Genomic DNA, 18,152 nt, shown 5'->3' on the forward strand with positions numbered 1-18,152 from the left:
CCAAGATAACGCTCTCGACTTCCACACATTCTTCGATGTTCCCAGAACTTTTGCCCCCTCCCCCATCCTATAATTCACTTCCGCTTCCATGGTTCCATCCACTGCCAGATCCACTCCCAGATATCTAAAACACTCTTCACTTCCTCCAGTTTTTCTCCATTCAAACTTACCTCCATTTGACTTGTCCCTCAACTCTACTGTACCTAATAACCTTGCTCTTATTCACATTTACTCTCAGCTTTCTTCTTTCACACACTTTACCAAACTCAGTCACCAGCTTCTACAGTTTCTCACTTGAATCAGCCACCAGCACTGTATCATCAGTGAACAACAACTGACTCACTTCTCAAGCTTTCTCATCCACAACAGACTGCATACTTGCCCCTCTTTCCAAAACTGTTGCATTCACCTCCCTAACTACCCCATCCATAAACAAATTAAACAACCATGGAGACATCACGCACCCCTGCCACAAACCAACATTCACTGAGAACCAATCACTTTCCTCTCTTCCTACACGTACACATGCCTTACATCCTCGATAAAAACTCTTCACTGCTTCTAACAACTTGCCCCCCACACCATATAATCTTAATGCCTTCCACAGAGCATCTCTATCAACTCTATCATATGCCTTCTCCAGATCCATAAATTCTACATACAAATCCATTTGCTTTTCTAAGTATTTCTCACAGACATTCTTCAAAGCAAACTCCTTATCCACACATCCTCTGCCACTTCTGAAACCACACTGCTCTTCCCCAATCTGATGCTCTGTACATGCCTTCACCCTCTCAATCAATACCCTCCCATATAATTTACCAGGAATACTCAACAAACTTACACCTCTGTAATTTGAGCACTCACTTTTATCCCCTTTGCCTTTGTGCAATGGCACTATGCAAGCATTCTGCCAATCCTCAGGCACCTCACCATGAGTCATACATACATTGAATAATCTTACCAACCAGTCAACAATACACTCACCCCCTTTTTTAATAAATTCCACTGCAATACCATCCAAACCCGCAGCCTTGCCGGCTTTCATCTTCCGTAAAGCTTTTACTACCTCTGCTCTGTTTACCAAATCATTCTCCCTAACCCTCTCACTTTGCACACCACCTCGACCAAAACACCCTATATCTGCCACTCTATCATCACACACATTCAACAAATCTTCAAAATACTCTCTCCATCTCCTTCTCACATCACCACTACTTGTTATCACCTCCCCATTTGCCCCCTTCACTGACATTCTCATTTGTTCCCTTGTCTTACGCACTTTATTTACCTCCTTCCAAAACATCTTTTTATTCTCCCTAAAATTTAATGATACTCTCTCACCTCAACTCTCATTAGCCCTCTTTTTCACCTCTTGCACCTTTCTCTTGACCTCCTGCCTCTTTCTTTTATATTTCTTCCACTCATTTGCATTATTTCCCTGCAAAAATTGTCCAAATGCCTCTCTCTTCTCTTTCACTAATAATCTTACTTCTTCATCCCATCACTCACAACCCTTTCTAATCTATCTATCTCCCACACTTCTCATACCACAAACATCTTTTGCACAAGCCATCAATGCTTCCCTAAATACATCCCACTCCTCCTCCACTCCCCTTACGTCCTTTGTTCTCACCTTTTTCCATTCTGTACTCATTCTCTCCTGGTACTTCCTCACACAAGTCTCCTTCCCAAGCTCACTTACTCTAACCACTCTCTTCACCCCAACATTCTCACTTCTTTTCTGAAAACCTCTATAAATCTTCACTTTTGCTTCCACAAGATAATGATCAGACATCCCTCCAGTTGCACCTATCAGCACATTAACATCCAAAAGTCTTTCTTTCATACACCTACCAATTAACACGTAATCCAACAACGCTCTCTGGCCATCTCTCCAAGTATACGTATGTATACTTATGTATATCTCTCTTTTTAAACCAGGTATTCCCAATCGCCAGTCCTTTTTCAGCACATAAATCTACAAGCTCTTCACCATTTCCATTTACAACACTGAACACCCCATGTACACCAATTATTCCCTCAACTGCCACATTACTCACCTTTGCATTCAAATCACCCATCACTATAACCCGGTCTTAGGCATCAAAACTACTAACACACTCACTCAGCTGCTCCCAAAACACTTGCCTCTCATGATCTTTCTTCTCATGCCCAGGTGCATATGCTCCAATAATCACCCATCTCTCTCTATCCACTTTCAGTTTTACCCACATCAATCTAGAGTTTACTTTCTTACACTCTATCACATACTCCCGCCACTCCTGTTTCAGGAGTAGTGCTACTCCTTCCCTTGCTCTCGTCCTCTCACTAACCCCTGACTTTACTCCCAAGACACTCCCAAACCACTCTTCCCCTTTACCCTTGAGCTTCGTCTCACTCAGAGCCAAGACATCCACTTTCCTTTCCTCAAACATACTACCTATCTCTCCTTTTTTCTCATCTTGGTTACATCCACAAACATTTACACACCCCAATCTGAGCCTTCGAGGAGGATGAGCACTCCCTGCGTGACTTCTTCTGTTTCCCCTTTTAGAAAGTTAAAATACAAGAGAACAAATGGGAACATTAGAGAAGGGGGCAAGAGGAGAAATGATAACAGGTAGTGATGAAGTGAGGAGGAGATGGAGTGAGAATCTTGAAGGATTGTTCTATGTGCTTGATGATAGAGTGGCAGATGTAGGGTGTTTTCTAGGGGATGGTTTGTGAAGTGAAAGTGGAAAGAGTGGTTTGTTGAAGAGAGACGAGTTGGTAAAAGCCTTGCAGAAGATGAAATCTGGCTAGGCAATGGGATTGGATGGTATTGCAGTTGAATTAATTAAGAAAGGGGGTGGTTGTATTATTGATTAGTTGGTAAGGATACTCAATGTTTGTATGGATTATGGCAAAGTACCTGAAGATAGGCAGAATGCATGTATAATATCACTGTACAAAGGCAAAGGGAATAAAAGTAAGTATTCGAACCACAGAGGTATAAGTTTGAGTATTCCTGGAAAACTGTATGAGAGTGAAGGGATGTACAGAACATCAGACTGGGGAGGAGCACTGTGGTTTTAGAAGTGGAAGAGGATGTGTGGATATGGTGTTTACTTTAAAAAATATATTTAAGATATGCTTAGAAAAACAGATGGATTTGTATGTAGCTTTTATGGATCTGGAGAAGGCATATGATAGGGTTGATAGAGATACTTTGTGGAAGGTATTAAGAGTATATGGTGTGGGAGGTAAGCTGCTAGAAGCAGAGATGTTTTTATCAAGGGTGTAAGGCATGTGTACAAGTAGGAATATAGGAAAGTGATTGGTTCCCAGTGAAGGTCGGTCTGTGGCATGGGGTGTGTGATGTCACCATGGTTGTTTAATTTGTTTATGGAGTGGGTGGTGTGGGAGGTAAATGCAAGAGTTTTGGAGAACGGGGTGAGTATGCAGTCTGTTGGGAATGAGAGGGCCTGGGAAGCGAGTCAATTGTTGTTCGCTGATGATACAGCACTGGAGGTTGGTTCGAGCGAGAGACTGCAGAGGTTGGTGACAGAGTCTGTAAAGGTAAGTGAAAGGAAAAAATTGTGAGTAAATGTGAATAAGAGCAAGGTTATTAGGTTCACAAGGGTTGAGCAACAAGTTAATTGGGAAGTAAGTTTGAATGGAGAAAAATTGGAGGAAGTGAAGTGTTTTAGATATCTTGGAGTCGACTTGGCAGTGAAAAGAACCATGGAAGTGGAAGTGAGTTAAAGGGTCGGGGAGGGGGTGAAGGTTCTGAGAGCAATGAACAATGTGAGGAAAGAAAGAATGTTATCTTGGAGAGCAAAAATGGGTATGTTTGAAGGAATAGTAGTTCCAACAATATCATATGGTTGCAAGGCATGGGAAATAGATAGGGTTGTATGGAGGAGGTTGGATGTGTTGGAAATGAAGTGCTTGAGAACAATATGTGGTTCGAGGTGGTTTGATCAAGTAAGTAATAAAAGGGTAAGCGAGATGTGTGGGAGTAAAGAGAGTGTAGATGAGAGAGAAGAGGTTGTGATGAAATGGTTTGGACATAAGGAATGAATGATACAGGAAAGGCTGACAAAGAGGATATATGTGTCAGAGGTGGAGGAAACAAGAAGCAGGAGACCAAATTGGAGGTGGAAGGATGGAGTAAAAAACATCTTGAGCAATTGGAGCCTGAACATGCAGGAGGGTGAAAGGCATGCAAGGAATAGAGTGAATTGGAATGATGTGATGTACTAGAGTTGACGTTCTGTCAATGGACTGAACCAGGGCATGTGAAATGTTTGGGGTAAACCATGGAAAGGTCTGTGGGGCCTGGCTGAGCATGGGGAGCTGTGGTTTCAGTGCATTACACACAAGAATCATAGACTGAGTGTGAGCGGATGTGGCCTTTTTTTGTCTGTTTCTTGATGCTACTTCACTGACACAGTGGGGAGACTATTCAGTTTCCTGTGGGGTGGTGCTAGGAATGGATGAAGGCAAACAAGTATGAATATTTACATGTATATATCTGTGTATGTGTATGTGTTATTATTATCATTTCTATCACACATAAGCGCTGGTTCCCGGGTCAGCAAGGTAGCACCAGGAAACAGACAAAGAATGGCCCGTCCACTCATACACACATATATGTACATGAATGCCCACATACGCACATATACATATCAACATATACATACATATGCATACACATACACAGACATTACATACATGCACATGTACATATCCATACTTGCTCGCTTTCATACATTTCTGTTGCTACCCCATCCCACTGGAAAACAGCATTGCTATCCCCTGCTTCAACAAGGTAGTCCCAAGAATACAGACAAAAAGGCCCTATTCGTTCACATTTGGTCTCTGTCTGTCAGCGTAATGCACTGAAACCACAGCTCCCAATCACATCCAGGCCACACAGAACTTTCCATGGTTTACCCCAGACACATCACATGGTCTGGTTCAGTCTATTGACAGCACGTCAACCACGGTATACCACATCGCTCCAATTCATTCTATTCCTTCCACGCCCCTCACCCAAATGTACATTCAGGCCCTGATCGCTCAAAATCTTTTTCACTCCATCCTTCCACCTCCAAGTTGGTCTCCTGCTTCTGCTTCTTCTTCCCACCACCTCTGACACATATATCCTCTTTGTCAATCTTTCCTCACTCATTCTCTCCATATGTCCAACCCATTTAGACACACCCTCTTCTGCTCTCTTTACCATACTCTTTTTATTTCCACACATCTCTCTTACCCTTACATTACTCACTCGATCAAACCACCTCACACCACATACTGTCCTTAAACATTTCATTTCCAACACATCCACCCTCCTCCATACAACCCTATCTATAGCCAATGCCTTGCAACCACAGAGCATTGTTGGAACTACTATTCCTTCAAACGTACGCATTTTTGCTTTCCGAGATAATGTTCTCTTCTTCCACACATTCTTTATAGCTCCCAGAACCTTCGCCCCTTCCCCTACCCTCTGCCTCACTTCTGCTTCCATGGTTCTATCTGCTGCTAATTCCACTCCCATATATCTAAAACACTTCACTTCCTCCAGTTTTTCTCCATTCAAACTTACATCCCAATTAACTTGTCCCACAACCCTACTGAACCTAATAATATTGCTCTTATTCACATTTACTCTCACCTTTCTCCTTTCATACATTTTTCCAAACTTAGTTATCAACCTCTGCAGTTTCTCACAAGAATCAGCCACAAGAGCTGTATCATCGGCAAACAACAACTGACTCACTTCCCAGGCCCTCTCACCCACAACAGACTATATACTCACCCCTCTCCTCAAAACTCTTGCATTTACCTCCCTAACTACCCTATCCAAAAATAAATTAAACAACCATGGGGACATTACACACCCCTGCCATAGACCGACATTCACTGGGAACCAATCACTCTCCTCTCTTCCTACTCGTACATATGCCTTACATCCTTGGTAAAAACTTTTCACTGCTTCCAGCAACTTACCTCCCACACCATATACTCTTAATACCTTCTACAAAGCATCCCTATCAACTCTATCATATGCCTTCTCCAGATCCATAAATGCTACATACAAATCCATACATTCTTGAAAGCACACACCTGATCCACACATCCTCTACCACTTCTGAAACCACACTGCTCTTCCCTAACCTGATGCTCTGTACATGCCTTCACCTTCTCTATCAATACCCTTCCATATAGTTTCCCAGGAATACTCAACAAACTTTTACCTCTTTGCCTTTGTACAATGGTACTATGCATGCATTCTGCCAATCCTCAGGCACTTCACCATGCTCCATGCATACAATGAATATCCTTTCCAACCAATCAACCACACAGTCACTCAATCTTTTAATAAATTCCACTGCAATACTATCCAAGCCCACCATCTTGCCGGATTTCATCTTCCACAAAGCTTTCACTACCTCTTCTCTGTTCACCAAATCATTCTCCCTGACCCTCTCATTTCATACACCACCCTGACCAAAACACCCTATATCTGCCACTCTATCATCAAACACATTCAACAAACCTTCAAAATTCTCACTCCATCTCCTTCTCACTCCATCACTATCTGTTATTGCTTCCCCACTTGCTCCCTTCAATGATGTTCCTATTTGTTCTCTTGTCTTACACACATTATTTACCTCCTTCCAAAACATCTTTTTATTCTCCCTAAAGCTTAATGACACTCTCTCACCCCAACTCTCATTTGCCCTCTTTTTCAACTCTTGCACCTTTCTCTTGACCTCCTGCCACTTTCTTTCATAAATATCCCAGCCATTTGCACTACTTCCTTAATATCATCCAAATGCCTCTCTTTTCTCTTTCACTAACAATCGTACTTCTTCATCCCATGACTCACTACCCTTTCTAATCTGTCCACCTTCCACCTTTCTCATATGACAGGCATCTTTTGTGCAAGCCATCACTGCTTCCCTATATACATCCTATTCATCACCCACTCCCCTTACGTCACTTGCTATCACCTTTTGCCATTCTACACTCAATCTCTTCTGATACTTCCTCACACAAGTCTCCTTTCCAAGCTTACTTAGTCTCACCACTCTCTCCTCCCTAGCATTCTCTTTTCTTTTCTGAAAGCCTCTACAAATCTTCACCTTTGTCTCCACAAGATAGTGATCAGATATCCCACCAGCTGCCCCTCTCAGCACATTAACATCCAAAAGTCTCTCTTTTACATGCCTATCAATTAACACATAGTCCAATAATGTTCTTTGACCATTCCTCCTACTCACATATGTATACTTAAGTATATCTCTCTTTTTAAGCCATGTATTCCCAATCACCAGTCTTTTTTCAGCACACAAATACACAAGCTCTTCACCATTTCCATTCACAACACTAAACACCCCATGTACACTAACTATACCTTCAACTGCCTCATTACGCACCTTTGCATTCAAATCATCCATCACTATAACTCGGTCTCATGCATCAAAGCTGCTAATACTCTCACTCATCTGCTCCAAAAAAACTTGCCTCTCATGATCTTTAATCTCAAGACCAGAGGCATAGGCACCAATAATCATCCATCTCTCTCCATCCACTTTCAGTTTTACCCACATCAATCTAGAATTTACTTTCTTATACTCTATCACATACTTCCACAACTCCTGCTTCAGGAGTATTGCTACTCCTTCCTATCAAGTATATGTATATGTGTATGTGTATATGTTGATATGCATATGTACATGTATGTATATATGTTTGTATATGAGTGGATGGGTCTTTCTTCAGCTGTTTCTTGATGCTACCTCGCTGACATGGGAAATGGCAATCAAGTATATAATAAATATACTTAAAGAAAGAAAGAGACATAATTGCATTATATGCAAAAACACCCCAAATAGCAAACAGAGAATTGCTTGCTTATCTAATAAGAAAACCTTTCACATCAACTGTGCAAAGATAAACCATATCATCAAAATGTCAGGAATGCTTTACAGGCAATTGGTATGTATTGGCTATGTAATGCAGACACACATCTTTTAATTGCATTTGGAGATATCATATGGGAATCTGAGGTGGATAAGGAAAAGTTTTGTAAGGCACTACCCTCAATCTACATAACATGGAAAACATCTCACATCACTCCAATTGCAGGCTTAAATGAAAACCCTGAAATGGGAAATGCAGTAGTAATGAGCAAATTAATAGACTTAAATGAATATGACACAGATGAAAAAATGGAAGGCCGCAGAGGATAGCAGAGGTCAAGAAACTTCAACAACCACAGACATGAGTACAAAAGGAGAGAGAGATGCTGACCTTGGTATGGAAGGACAGGGAGGAAGTGGAAGCTAGGAAATGGGAAGCACAGACATGATAAAAGAAACAAAGACACATTGTCTCAAGTATGGAATGAATGGGAGAAAGTGGGGGCCAGGGAACTTCTAGTACAGACATGGGTGTAGCTGGAGACATACACACCGACTCAGGTATGGAAAGAGTAGGGGAGGAAGACAGTGGAAGCCAAAAAAAAAAACTCACTTGCCTGGCCAAAGATATGGAGATTGTGTGATATGATGCAGTGAATGAACATCAAATCTAGAGTGTGGACAAAGTCTGTATATACTAGGTACAGGGAAACTGCATGTATGGTAAGACTGCATATCACACTAGGGGAAATATAAATCTAAACCCCCTAGAAAATGTTCGAACTGGCTTAAGAAGGTAAATGCCAGTATAGGGAAGGATGCAAATTCTATCATCTAAAATTCTGCAAATCATATCAGGAACAATGAGACATCCCTTGTGTCATTACAAAACACATCCTTTTTTAGTTTGAAACACAAGACTAAACAGAGGCAGAGAAGATATAACGTAGGAAGAGAAATAACACTCTTCGAATTGTAAAGGAACTGAAAGAACCCTGCTAAGTTCAGCAGAAGAGAGCATATCAATCCTCCAAAACACCAAGACAAGCCTTTTAACATCCTTCACACACACACAAATATACAGGGACTTAAATCACATAGAACAAATAAAATTCCATTCATAAATGTCTCTCTAAGTTAGGCAAATGCAGTACTTGTGGCCTTCACAGAAACATACATGAAAGAGTATAAGGACAGTGAGATGTGAATCCCAAACTACAACCTGTGCAGATGCAAAGGGACTAGAAGATCATGTGCAGGAGTTGGAATGCATATAGTTGATACTCTTATATCAACTGAACCTGATGTGATAGAAGTGCACACTGTCAAGTTCAAAAACCCAAATCTGTTCACTGCATTAATCTATAGACCACCTGATGCAAAGCCTTATGAATTGCTGGAACAAATACTAAACACAGAATCATATCTTGACCTCCTTAGAAACCCAATCCCAAAAGTACTTGTCTTAAGAGACTTCAACCTACCACACATTAAATGGAGACAGGCAGGAAATAACATCGTAGATGAACCTGCTGACACTGGAAGCAGCTCGGACGAACAGCTGCAAAAAAGAGAAGTATTCAGACTATGTGAAAAGTTCTCCCTCTGCCAACAAATAACAAAAACCAACCGGAAGAAATAACACTGAACTTAATCTTTACGAATAATGTTGACTTAATACATAACATTACCATCTCACACACCCTATACTCTGGTCACAACTTAACTGAAGGAAAAACAAGTTTGGATGTTAAACTGCCTTAACAGAACACTCATAACAACGAAGGCATTTTCTGTAATTTCAGTGTTAATAGAAAATGGATGAATTGAGAAGATGTGTTCAATGAGATGTCTGCAAATCAAAGAGAAACTGTGCTGAGTACCAAAACCAACAAGGAGTGTGTAAATGACACAACCATTTTAATCCTCCAGACATACAACAGACATACACCATCGAAAAGAGAGAGCAAAAGGTTCTGGGTAGAGAAAGGAAGATGAGCACTTTACAGGAAGCGAAAATGAGTTGCAGACCTTTTAGAAATGCCACAGCTCAACCAACGAAGGAAAGAAAACCTATCAAATGAATTATCGGACAGACTATAACTAAAATGTCATATGAAACAGGAAAAAGAAGGAGAAAAGGCCATTAATGAATAAGAAATGACCCAAAATACAAATCCAGGGCCACAAACTCCACTGGCCCACTGAAAATAGAAGGTATCTTTATAATGAGTGCCAGGAGATAAATGAGATTCTAATAAGGTAATATCAATCAGTATTCAGTGGACCTAAAACCTAATTAAGGATAACTGCCCAACAGACTACCTAAACAGTAATCCCTAAGTCTGCCCATAATAGATAGCACTACCTCAACACAAGATTTCAAGAAGACTATTGAAAGTATGCCTGTGCACTCAGCCCCAGGCCTGAACTCACTGAACTCAGCCTTCATTAAGAAATACAAAAAAACCCTACCAGAATCACCAAATATCCCCTGGAGAAAAGGCTTGGATTCTGGCATCATTTTCAAGAGTCCAAAACTGACTTAGATCACCCCATTCCACAAAGGTGGAAGCAAAGCAGTCCCAAAAACTGTCAACTGATAGTATTAACATCACATACTATCTTACCTTTCTCAGTTGCCTACCCAATACAAAAGGACTGTTGAAGCTCTGGAAAACAAAGACTATGCTGACGTGATTTGTACAGACTTTGCAAAAGCATTTGACAAATGTGACAATGGTGTCATAGCATATAAAATGCGAAGATAGATATGACTAGAAAAACTGGGAGATGGATATACAAAACCTTTTATCTATTAGATTACAACATGTAAATATGCCATCTATCTCCAGTGCCTCAATGGTAAAAACTAAGCCTAACAAGGAAATGTACTCGCACCCTCCTGTTCTTCATTCTTATGTCTAATACTGATGCAAATACAAGCCATAGTTCCACATTGTCCTTTGCAGATGATACAAGAATAAGTATGAAATTATCATTAATAGAGGATAATGAAAGGCTACCAAGAGATGTAAACAAAGTCTTTAAATGGGCAACTTAGAACAACATGCTTTTCAATCACATAAATTTCAACTTCTCCGTATGAGGAAAAAGAAGAAATCAAAATCAGAAAGACAATCATTAACCAGCTGAACTGAATAATAAGAAAGACCTTAGAGTGATAATGTCTAATGACCTAACCTTCAGTGAACATACCAAAAAATGGTTGCTTCATGCAGAAGGATGGTAGGATGGATCCTGCAGACCTTCAAGACCAGGGAAAAAAATCAATGATGATATTATTCAAGGTATTAATTCTTTCATGACTTGAATATTACTGCACTTTATCATTATACTACAAGGAAAGAGATATTGCAAAATCTGAAAGAGTTTATGAATCTTTCACAGCCTATATGGATGTGGAAGGAACTAAATTACTGAGAACAGCTGAAATCTCTAAGGCTATAATCCCTGGAATGCAGACAGGAGGGGTATATCATCTCCAATAATTGGCAATTCCAAAGTATGGTTTTCAACTTACATTTGCAAATAGCATTCTATAAGCACAAAAAGCATGGAAGAATATTACCTCTGAAATCCAAAGGTGCAATATGCACAAAACAGAGAACACCATAAAACATCTCAGGCCCAAAACCCTTCAACACCTTGCCTACTACCATCAGAAACAGATATGATGCACACCACAGAAGTATATGAGTACACTAAACAAACACCTGCATAGAGTACCAACCCAGCCAGGCTATTCGAGCTATAAGGGACTGCATGCTGCAGCTTCCAAGAGCTTGGTCGACCAACAACCTTATCTAACAACCTGGGCCTTGCTTGGGTAGTGGGGGTCAAGACCTCCCAAAGACTTACCAGGTATAACTAAAGCTACAATTAAAACACTAAAGAAACATTTCAAGGATCATGAAGGTAGTCCTAAGACAAGAGAGGAACAGAAATACAATTCAATTGAAGGGATTTAAAAGATACAAAACGAGAGGAAAGAAGGTAAAGCCATTAAAAAGTAATAAAAGTTTGAGGGGCTTTCACAGAATGTAAAAGAAGTTGTTCAGTCAAAGGAAAGGACTTAATGCATACAAAATAATTTGAAGGCAATAAAGGGCAGGGTATTGCAGAAGTGATACTGACAGCTATTCGGAGAGAGGCTAGGACAAGAGCACATACAGAATCTACTGAATCAATATCAATAGCTGTTCAGTTAGAAAACAGGACTAACAGATACAGACAGACTGAGTATAGTAGATGACAGGTAAGTTTAGGATGAGCAATTTTGGCACCAGATAAAGGAACAATGACATGGGGTAACAGAAACAGAAGTAAATGGGAAATACAGTGAAGCAATTGAAAGAATAACATGCATTGTTAGACATGAAGCAGTCAAGGATGCAGAACCAGTGCTTGCCAGCAAAACAAAAGATTATGGAGAAAGATAAGGACAAAGAGATTTACACTTCTATACTGAGGGTATGAGCTGAAAAGAGGGCGGCACCAATTGCAGAAAGATTAGTAAATTAGGAGTGTGACAGATGTAAATCACAGATTATTTTTGGCTTCAATGAAAATCATACACTAGGTAAGGAAGGGGAGAAGAAGTGTTGTGTATTAATGTATTGCTAGGGGCTATGGGAATGCCGGATACACTTTCATGATAAGAGAAAGAGAAAAACTTGTGATTATAGCCAAGATATAAGGAGGTGGCCAGTCATTGTTAAGTTTGTCTTGGGAGTCATCAAACCTGGATGTACTTAAAAAAGCTAACTCTTTAAGGCATGGTGGAATTCAGTGGGATATTCATCAAAGGTGACAAAAAAAATTAAAAGGAGAGGAGAAAAGCTTTGAGTAGAGTCAAGAGACAAAAAATGGAGACATCACATGTAGCAAGAGGATGGAGTAGCCATGCTAGCAATGTAAAGAGGGCAGGAGTGTGATGAGATGGTAATGTCAGACCAAAAGTAATGTATTCAAATGTTGATGGATTAACAGATGGAATTCAAGAACAGTGTAAGGAAAAGTATATCTGATATTGTTGGAGTTGTGGGAACTAAGCTTGCCAAAGAGATGGGAACAAAGCTTACCAAAGAGATAAGTTCTCATCTGTTCTGTCTAGAGGGGTGCATGATAGCAAGAAAGTCAAGGAGGGGGAGGATTACCCCTCTTAATAGAAGATTGACTGAAGTTTCAAGAAATGAGAAAGATGGCCTTTTCAGACAATACATAATGGAAGGAGTAACTGTAGGGAAGAAGAGCATAGTGGTTTAATATCATATAACACTCCAAAGAATTGCAATGATCCAGATCAAATATATAAAGACAAAAATGAAGGAATAATCAGGATGGTACATGATGCAGTGAAACTCTCACTTAGAAATGGTAAAGTACTCCGTATCAAAAATTGCATGATGACAGGAAGTCATGGAGACATCTGTTTCATGAGAAAAATTTTTACACCAACATGCCAGGGAACACACTTACAACTGAGGGACTGATACACCAACATTGCTACATCTTATCTTCACACATACTAGCATGGATATTGAGGATATATGATACACCAGTTGGATGAAGTGATCATGTAATGGTCAAGTTCGGTAATATGGCAAAAGAGGACATTAAAAGAGCAGAGGTGAGACATGACATAAATGGATATACAACATTGGAAACTACACAAACCATAACAATTTCTATGGTAATCTAGACTGGGGAATGAAGTTCAGCTGCCAAGAACCAATAGTACATGATGAGAGGTTCTGTGATATCTAAAATGAAGGAGTAGAGGCATGGGTATCTGAAGCCTTAAATACAGAAGGAATGGTACAAAAAATGAAAGAATGGTTTAGGATAAAATGTCATAAAGCAAAGGAGCTTTGAGATGTGCAGTAACAAAGATATAGATGGGACACCAGACAGCCAGCATTTGCAATGTAAAGAGAGCATGGAATTAGTGTAGCAGCATAAGAAAGAGGAACAAAGAAACTGAAAAGAATATTGTGGACAGGGCAGGTGAAGGAACAAAAATATTTCCACAGATTCATCAGGAGTCAATTATCAGTTAAGTCACAGCTAATCAAGCTAAGGGATTCAGAGGGGAAAAATTGTAGAGGAAGATGTATGAATATGTTTGGAAATGAAAAACAAGTTCAAAAGTGTTTTCACAGTGAAAGACACAGTAGCTCCAACATCAGTGAGAAGAAATGGGGAGAGGTTCTGTAAATCAATGAGACATCTAGATAAGACATTCATACAAAAAATAGAAGGACTTGAACCATACAAGGCTCGTGGTCCTGAGAAAATTTCACTATATCTGCAAAAGATGTGTGCAGATATGCTAAATAAACCACTTGAATTACTGTTCAAGATGTCCCTAAAGAGAGGCAAAGGGCTGAGGGAACACAAAAGGGACAAATGTTATACCTATATATAAGAAAAGAGACCGAGAACAGGGGTTGAACAACTGACTGGTCTCACTAATGAGTGGATTGTGTAAGGCTCTGGAAAAGATTACTAGAAACCAAGTACATTGCTTCCATGGAGGAAAAATTTCCCAAGAGAGGGACAGAATGATTCTAGGGAAAGAAGGTCATGTGTAACTAACCTCTTAAGAGTTCCATGAGAGAGTTTCAGTCCAGGACAAAAGGGAAGACTCGGTGGACTGTCTGTATCTGCACTGTCAGAAAGCATTTGACACTAAACCACATGGGAGGTCAAAAAAGAAGCTGCATCATTAGGCAGGAATAAGAAACCACAGTCCCAAAACAAACTCGAGTCATATTCACCATCTCTACAACACTATCAACACCATTTCAACAAATCTTAAGACCCTTCATGCCCATGCTGCAACTACCATTAAGAAGAAACTGAGCACTTATTACTCAGCTGCACTGCACTCTCTGCACATATATGCACACACAACATCCCAACACTTCATACCTTGGTCCAGACCAAATGGACTTTTCAGCTTCATAAGTGCTGCAAGAGCTTCATAAATACAGTAGGACTCTTGGGAAAAGAATTCAATAAGAATTGATTATATAGTTGCAACCCATAAAGTGCCAGGTATATACAAATATAGGTGCATTCATGCACATCTATTCTCTATATGTCATGAAGAATCCACTGAAACCATAGCCCCCTACCACAACCAGACCCCACAGACCTTTCCAAGGTTTTCCCTGAACACTTCATATTCCCTGGTTCTGTCCATCTACAGCAGGTTGCTCCCTATACACCAAATTACCCCAATTCAGTCTATCCTGTGCATGCCTTTCACCCTTCTGCCTGTTCAGGCACTGAGTACTCAAAATCTTTTTCAATCCATCCTTCCATCTCCAATTTGGTCTACTCCCTCTCCTTGCCCCCTCCATTTGACACATATATCCTCTTTGTCAACTTCTCACTCATTCCTTCCCTATATCCATACCATTTCAGTACACCCTCTTCAGCTCTGTCAACCATACTCTTCTTATTACCAACTCTATTTTACCCTTTTATTACTTGATCAAACCATCTCTCACCACATACTGTTCTTAAAAATTTTAGTTCCAACACATCCACCCTCTGCACATCCTCATCAAGTGCCAATGCTTTGAGGCCATAAAACATTATTGAGACTATTATAACTTCAAGCAAACCAATTTTCAACCCCCCAGATAATGAACTCTCTTTCCACATAGTCCTCAATGCTCCCAAAACCTTTGCCTCCTCACCTGCTTTATGACTCAACTCTGCTTCCATGGTTCCACTCACTAATGAGTCTACTCCCTGGTATCTAAAACACCACTTCTTCTAAATTTTCTCCATTCAAACTCATACCCCAAATAACCTGTCCTTCTTCCCTGCTAAATCTAATAACTTTGCTTTTCTTCACATTTACTCTGAACTCAATCATTTCACATACTCCCCCAAACTCAGACATCAACTTTTGCAGCTTCTCACTTGAATCTACCACCATTACTGTGCCTTAAGCATACAACAACCGACTCATTCCCAGGCACCCCTCACTCCCTACAGACAGCATACCTGTCTCTCTCCATGACCTTTGCATTTATCTCCTTCACCACTCAATAACAAACAAATTAAACAGCCATGGTGACAACACACACCCCTGCCAAATATCAACCTTGACCTGGAACGACTCACCCTCCTCTCTTCTTACTCACATATACACCTCACACTCTTAATAATAACTTCTCACTGCTTTCAGTAGTTTTTCTCCCTCATATACGACCTGCCACATGGCATATTCATTAATCCTATTTAGGCTTTCTCTAGATTCATATATACCACATACAAATCTATCCCATCCACACCTTTCAGGCCCCAGTCTTTTCCACTCCATCCTTCCCTCTCTAATTTTTCTCCTACTTGCTCCTCTTTGTTAACCTTTTCTCACTCATTTTCTCCATATGTCCAAACAATTTCAGCTCACTTAACCACACTCTCTTCATTACTACACACCTTTCTTACCAGTTTATTACTAACTTGATAAAACCATCTCACACTGCATATTGTCCTCAAACATTTAATTTCCAACACAGCCTTATCTATATGTCTCGGGTCCATATAAAATTGTTGGGACCACAATACCTTAAAACATACCCAGTTTGCCCCTCCAAATAATGAACTTCCTTTCCATATATCCCTCAATGCTCCCAAAACCTGCACCGCCTCACCCACTCTATGACTAACTTTTATTTCCATCGTTCCATCTGCTGACATGTCCACTGTCAGGCATCTAAAACACTTCACTTACTCCAATTTTTCTCCAACAACCAGGGAGGTATATCACCAGTCCTACCCCCCTGGGTATCAGGGGGAAGATACTGCTGCTTAGTGATCCAGCATTTTAGTGGTTGTCAAGTTGTACTCCTTTGACCTAGGTAGCAGTCTTTTCCTTCTGCCTCACCTACATGTGGACAACTGGCATTCTGGCCACTAACATACAATCTCTCCTTGTCATACATAATACCTGACAACACGTAACTCACACAGCTCATTCTTTCTAACTCTATACTCTGCTGCAGTGAGCACTATGAGCTAGCCCTGCCTTTTGGCAAAATGGTAGAAGTAGGAGTTACAAGTAGTAGGGAGGAATAATTACGCATGAGCATTAGGTAGAATTATCAGGTAGAAGTAGTCAGAAGGAACATTAGGTAGAAGGCTCCATAAATACTGCACTGGAGTTGCTCTCTGCCAGTGGCCAGTTAGGAGTGAGGCACTAAAGGATAAGAAGTGGCAATGAAGCTCACTAGTTATGGAGACTCTATTGCTGTGACCGCCCCCTTGAGGGAGCTTCAGTTGGGAAGAGGCATCAGAGATATAAACAGAAACTCACACCCCATCTAAATTGTCCATCAACTCTTCTAAATTTAATAACCCTGCTTTTATTCACATTTATTTATTCACCTTCCTCCTTGCAAATTTCCAAACTCAGTCACCAACTTCTGCAGTTATTTACTTGAATTTGCCACCAGTCCTGTATCATCAGCAAACAACTGATTCACTTCCCAGGCTCCCTGATCCCCTACAGATTGCATACTCGCCTCTCTCCAAGATTCTCACATTTACCTCTTTCACCATCTCATCTATTAGCAAAATTAAACAGCCACAGTGACATCACACACCCCTACTGAAAGCCAACCTTCACTTGGAATCATTAACTCTCCTATCTTCCTTCTCGTACACATACCTTACACCTTTGATGAAAAAATCTGCTGATTCTAATGACTTTCCTCCCTACACCATATATACTTAAGACTTTCCACAAGGCATCTCTATCAACCTTATCATATTCTTTCTCCAGAGCCATAAGTACCACATTTAGATCCTTCTATTTCTCCTAGTATTCCTTACCCACATTTTTTAAAGCAAAAACCTGATCCACATATACTCTGCCACTTCTGAAATCACAATGTTCCTCCCTAAAATGATGCTCTTTGCTTGCCTTCACCATTTATATTACTACTCCCCCATACAATTTACTTGGGACATTCAACAAACTTGTGGTCTGAACACTATCCTTTATCCCCCTTGCCTCTGTGTAATGGCAATATACATGCATTCTGCCATTCCTCAGGCATCTGACAATGATCTACATATAAATCAAAAATCCTACTTAAACAACCAACAACATAGTTACCACCTTTTTCAAGAAATTTACTGACTATAACAACCACTCAAGCCACCTTGCCACATGTCAATTTA

General features: G+C 40.3%; 1 protein-coding gene across 15 annotated transcripts in view; it reads right to left on the bottom strand.

Moving 5' to 3' along the window:
• Positions 1-18,152, bottom strand: part of phtf (putative homeodomain transcription factor) — a 260,330-nt gene that overhangs the window by 178,325 nt on the left and 63,853 nt on the right. The window contains exon 2 of one of the 15 annotated variants that reach the window (XM_071664945.1): positions 9,407-9,483. The exons of the other annotated variants lie outside the window; for them this stretch is intronic. Within the exon in view, the coding sequence (XP_071521046.1) occupies positions 9,407-9,440 (34 nt within the window). The 5' untranslated portion in view covers positions 9,441-9,483. The remainder of the gene's footprint in view (positions 1-9,406; positions 9,484-18,152) is intronic. 15 annotated transcript variants of the gene reach the window in all.

Source organism: Panulirus ornatus, chromosome 9, assembly GCF_036320965.1.
Source record: "Panulirus ornatus isolate Po-2019 chromosome 9, ASM3632096v1, whole genome shotgun sequence".
Classification (NCBI taxonomy): Eukaryota; Metazoa; Arthropoda; class Malacostraca; order Decapoda; family Palinuridae; genus Panulirus; species Panulirus ornatus.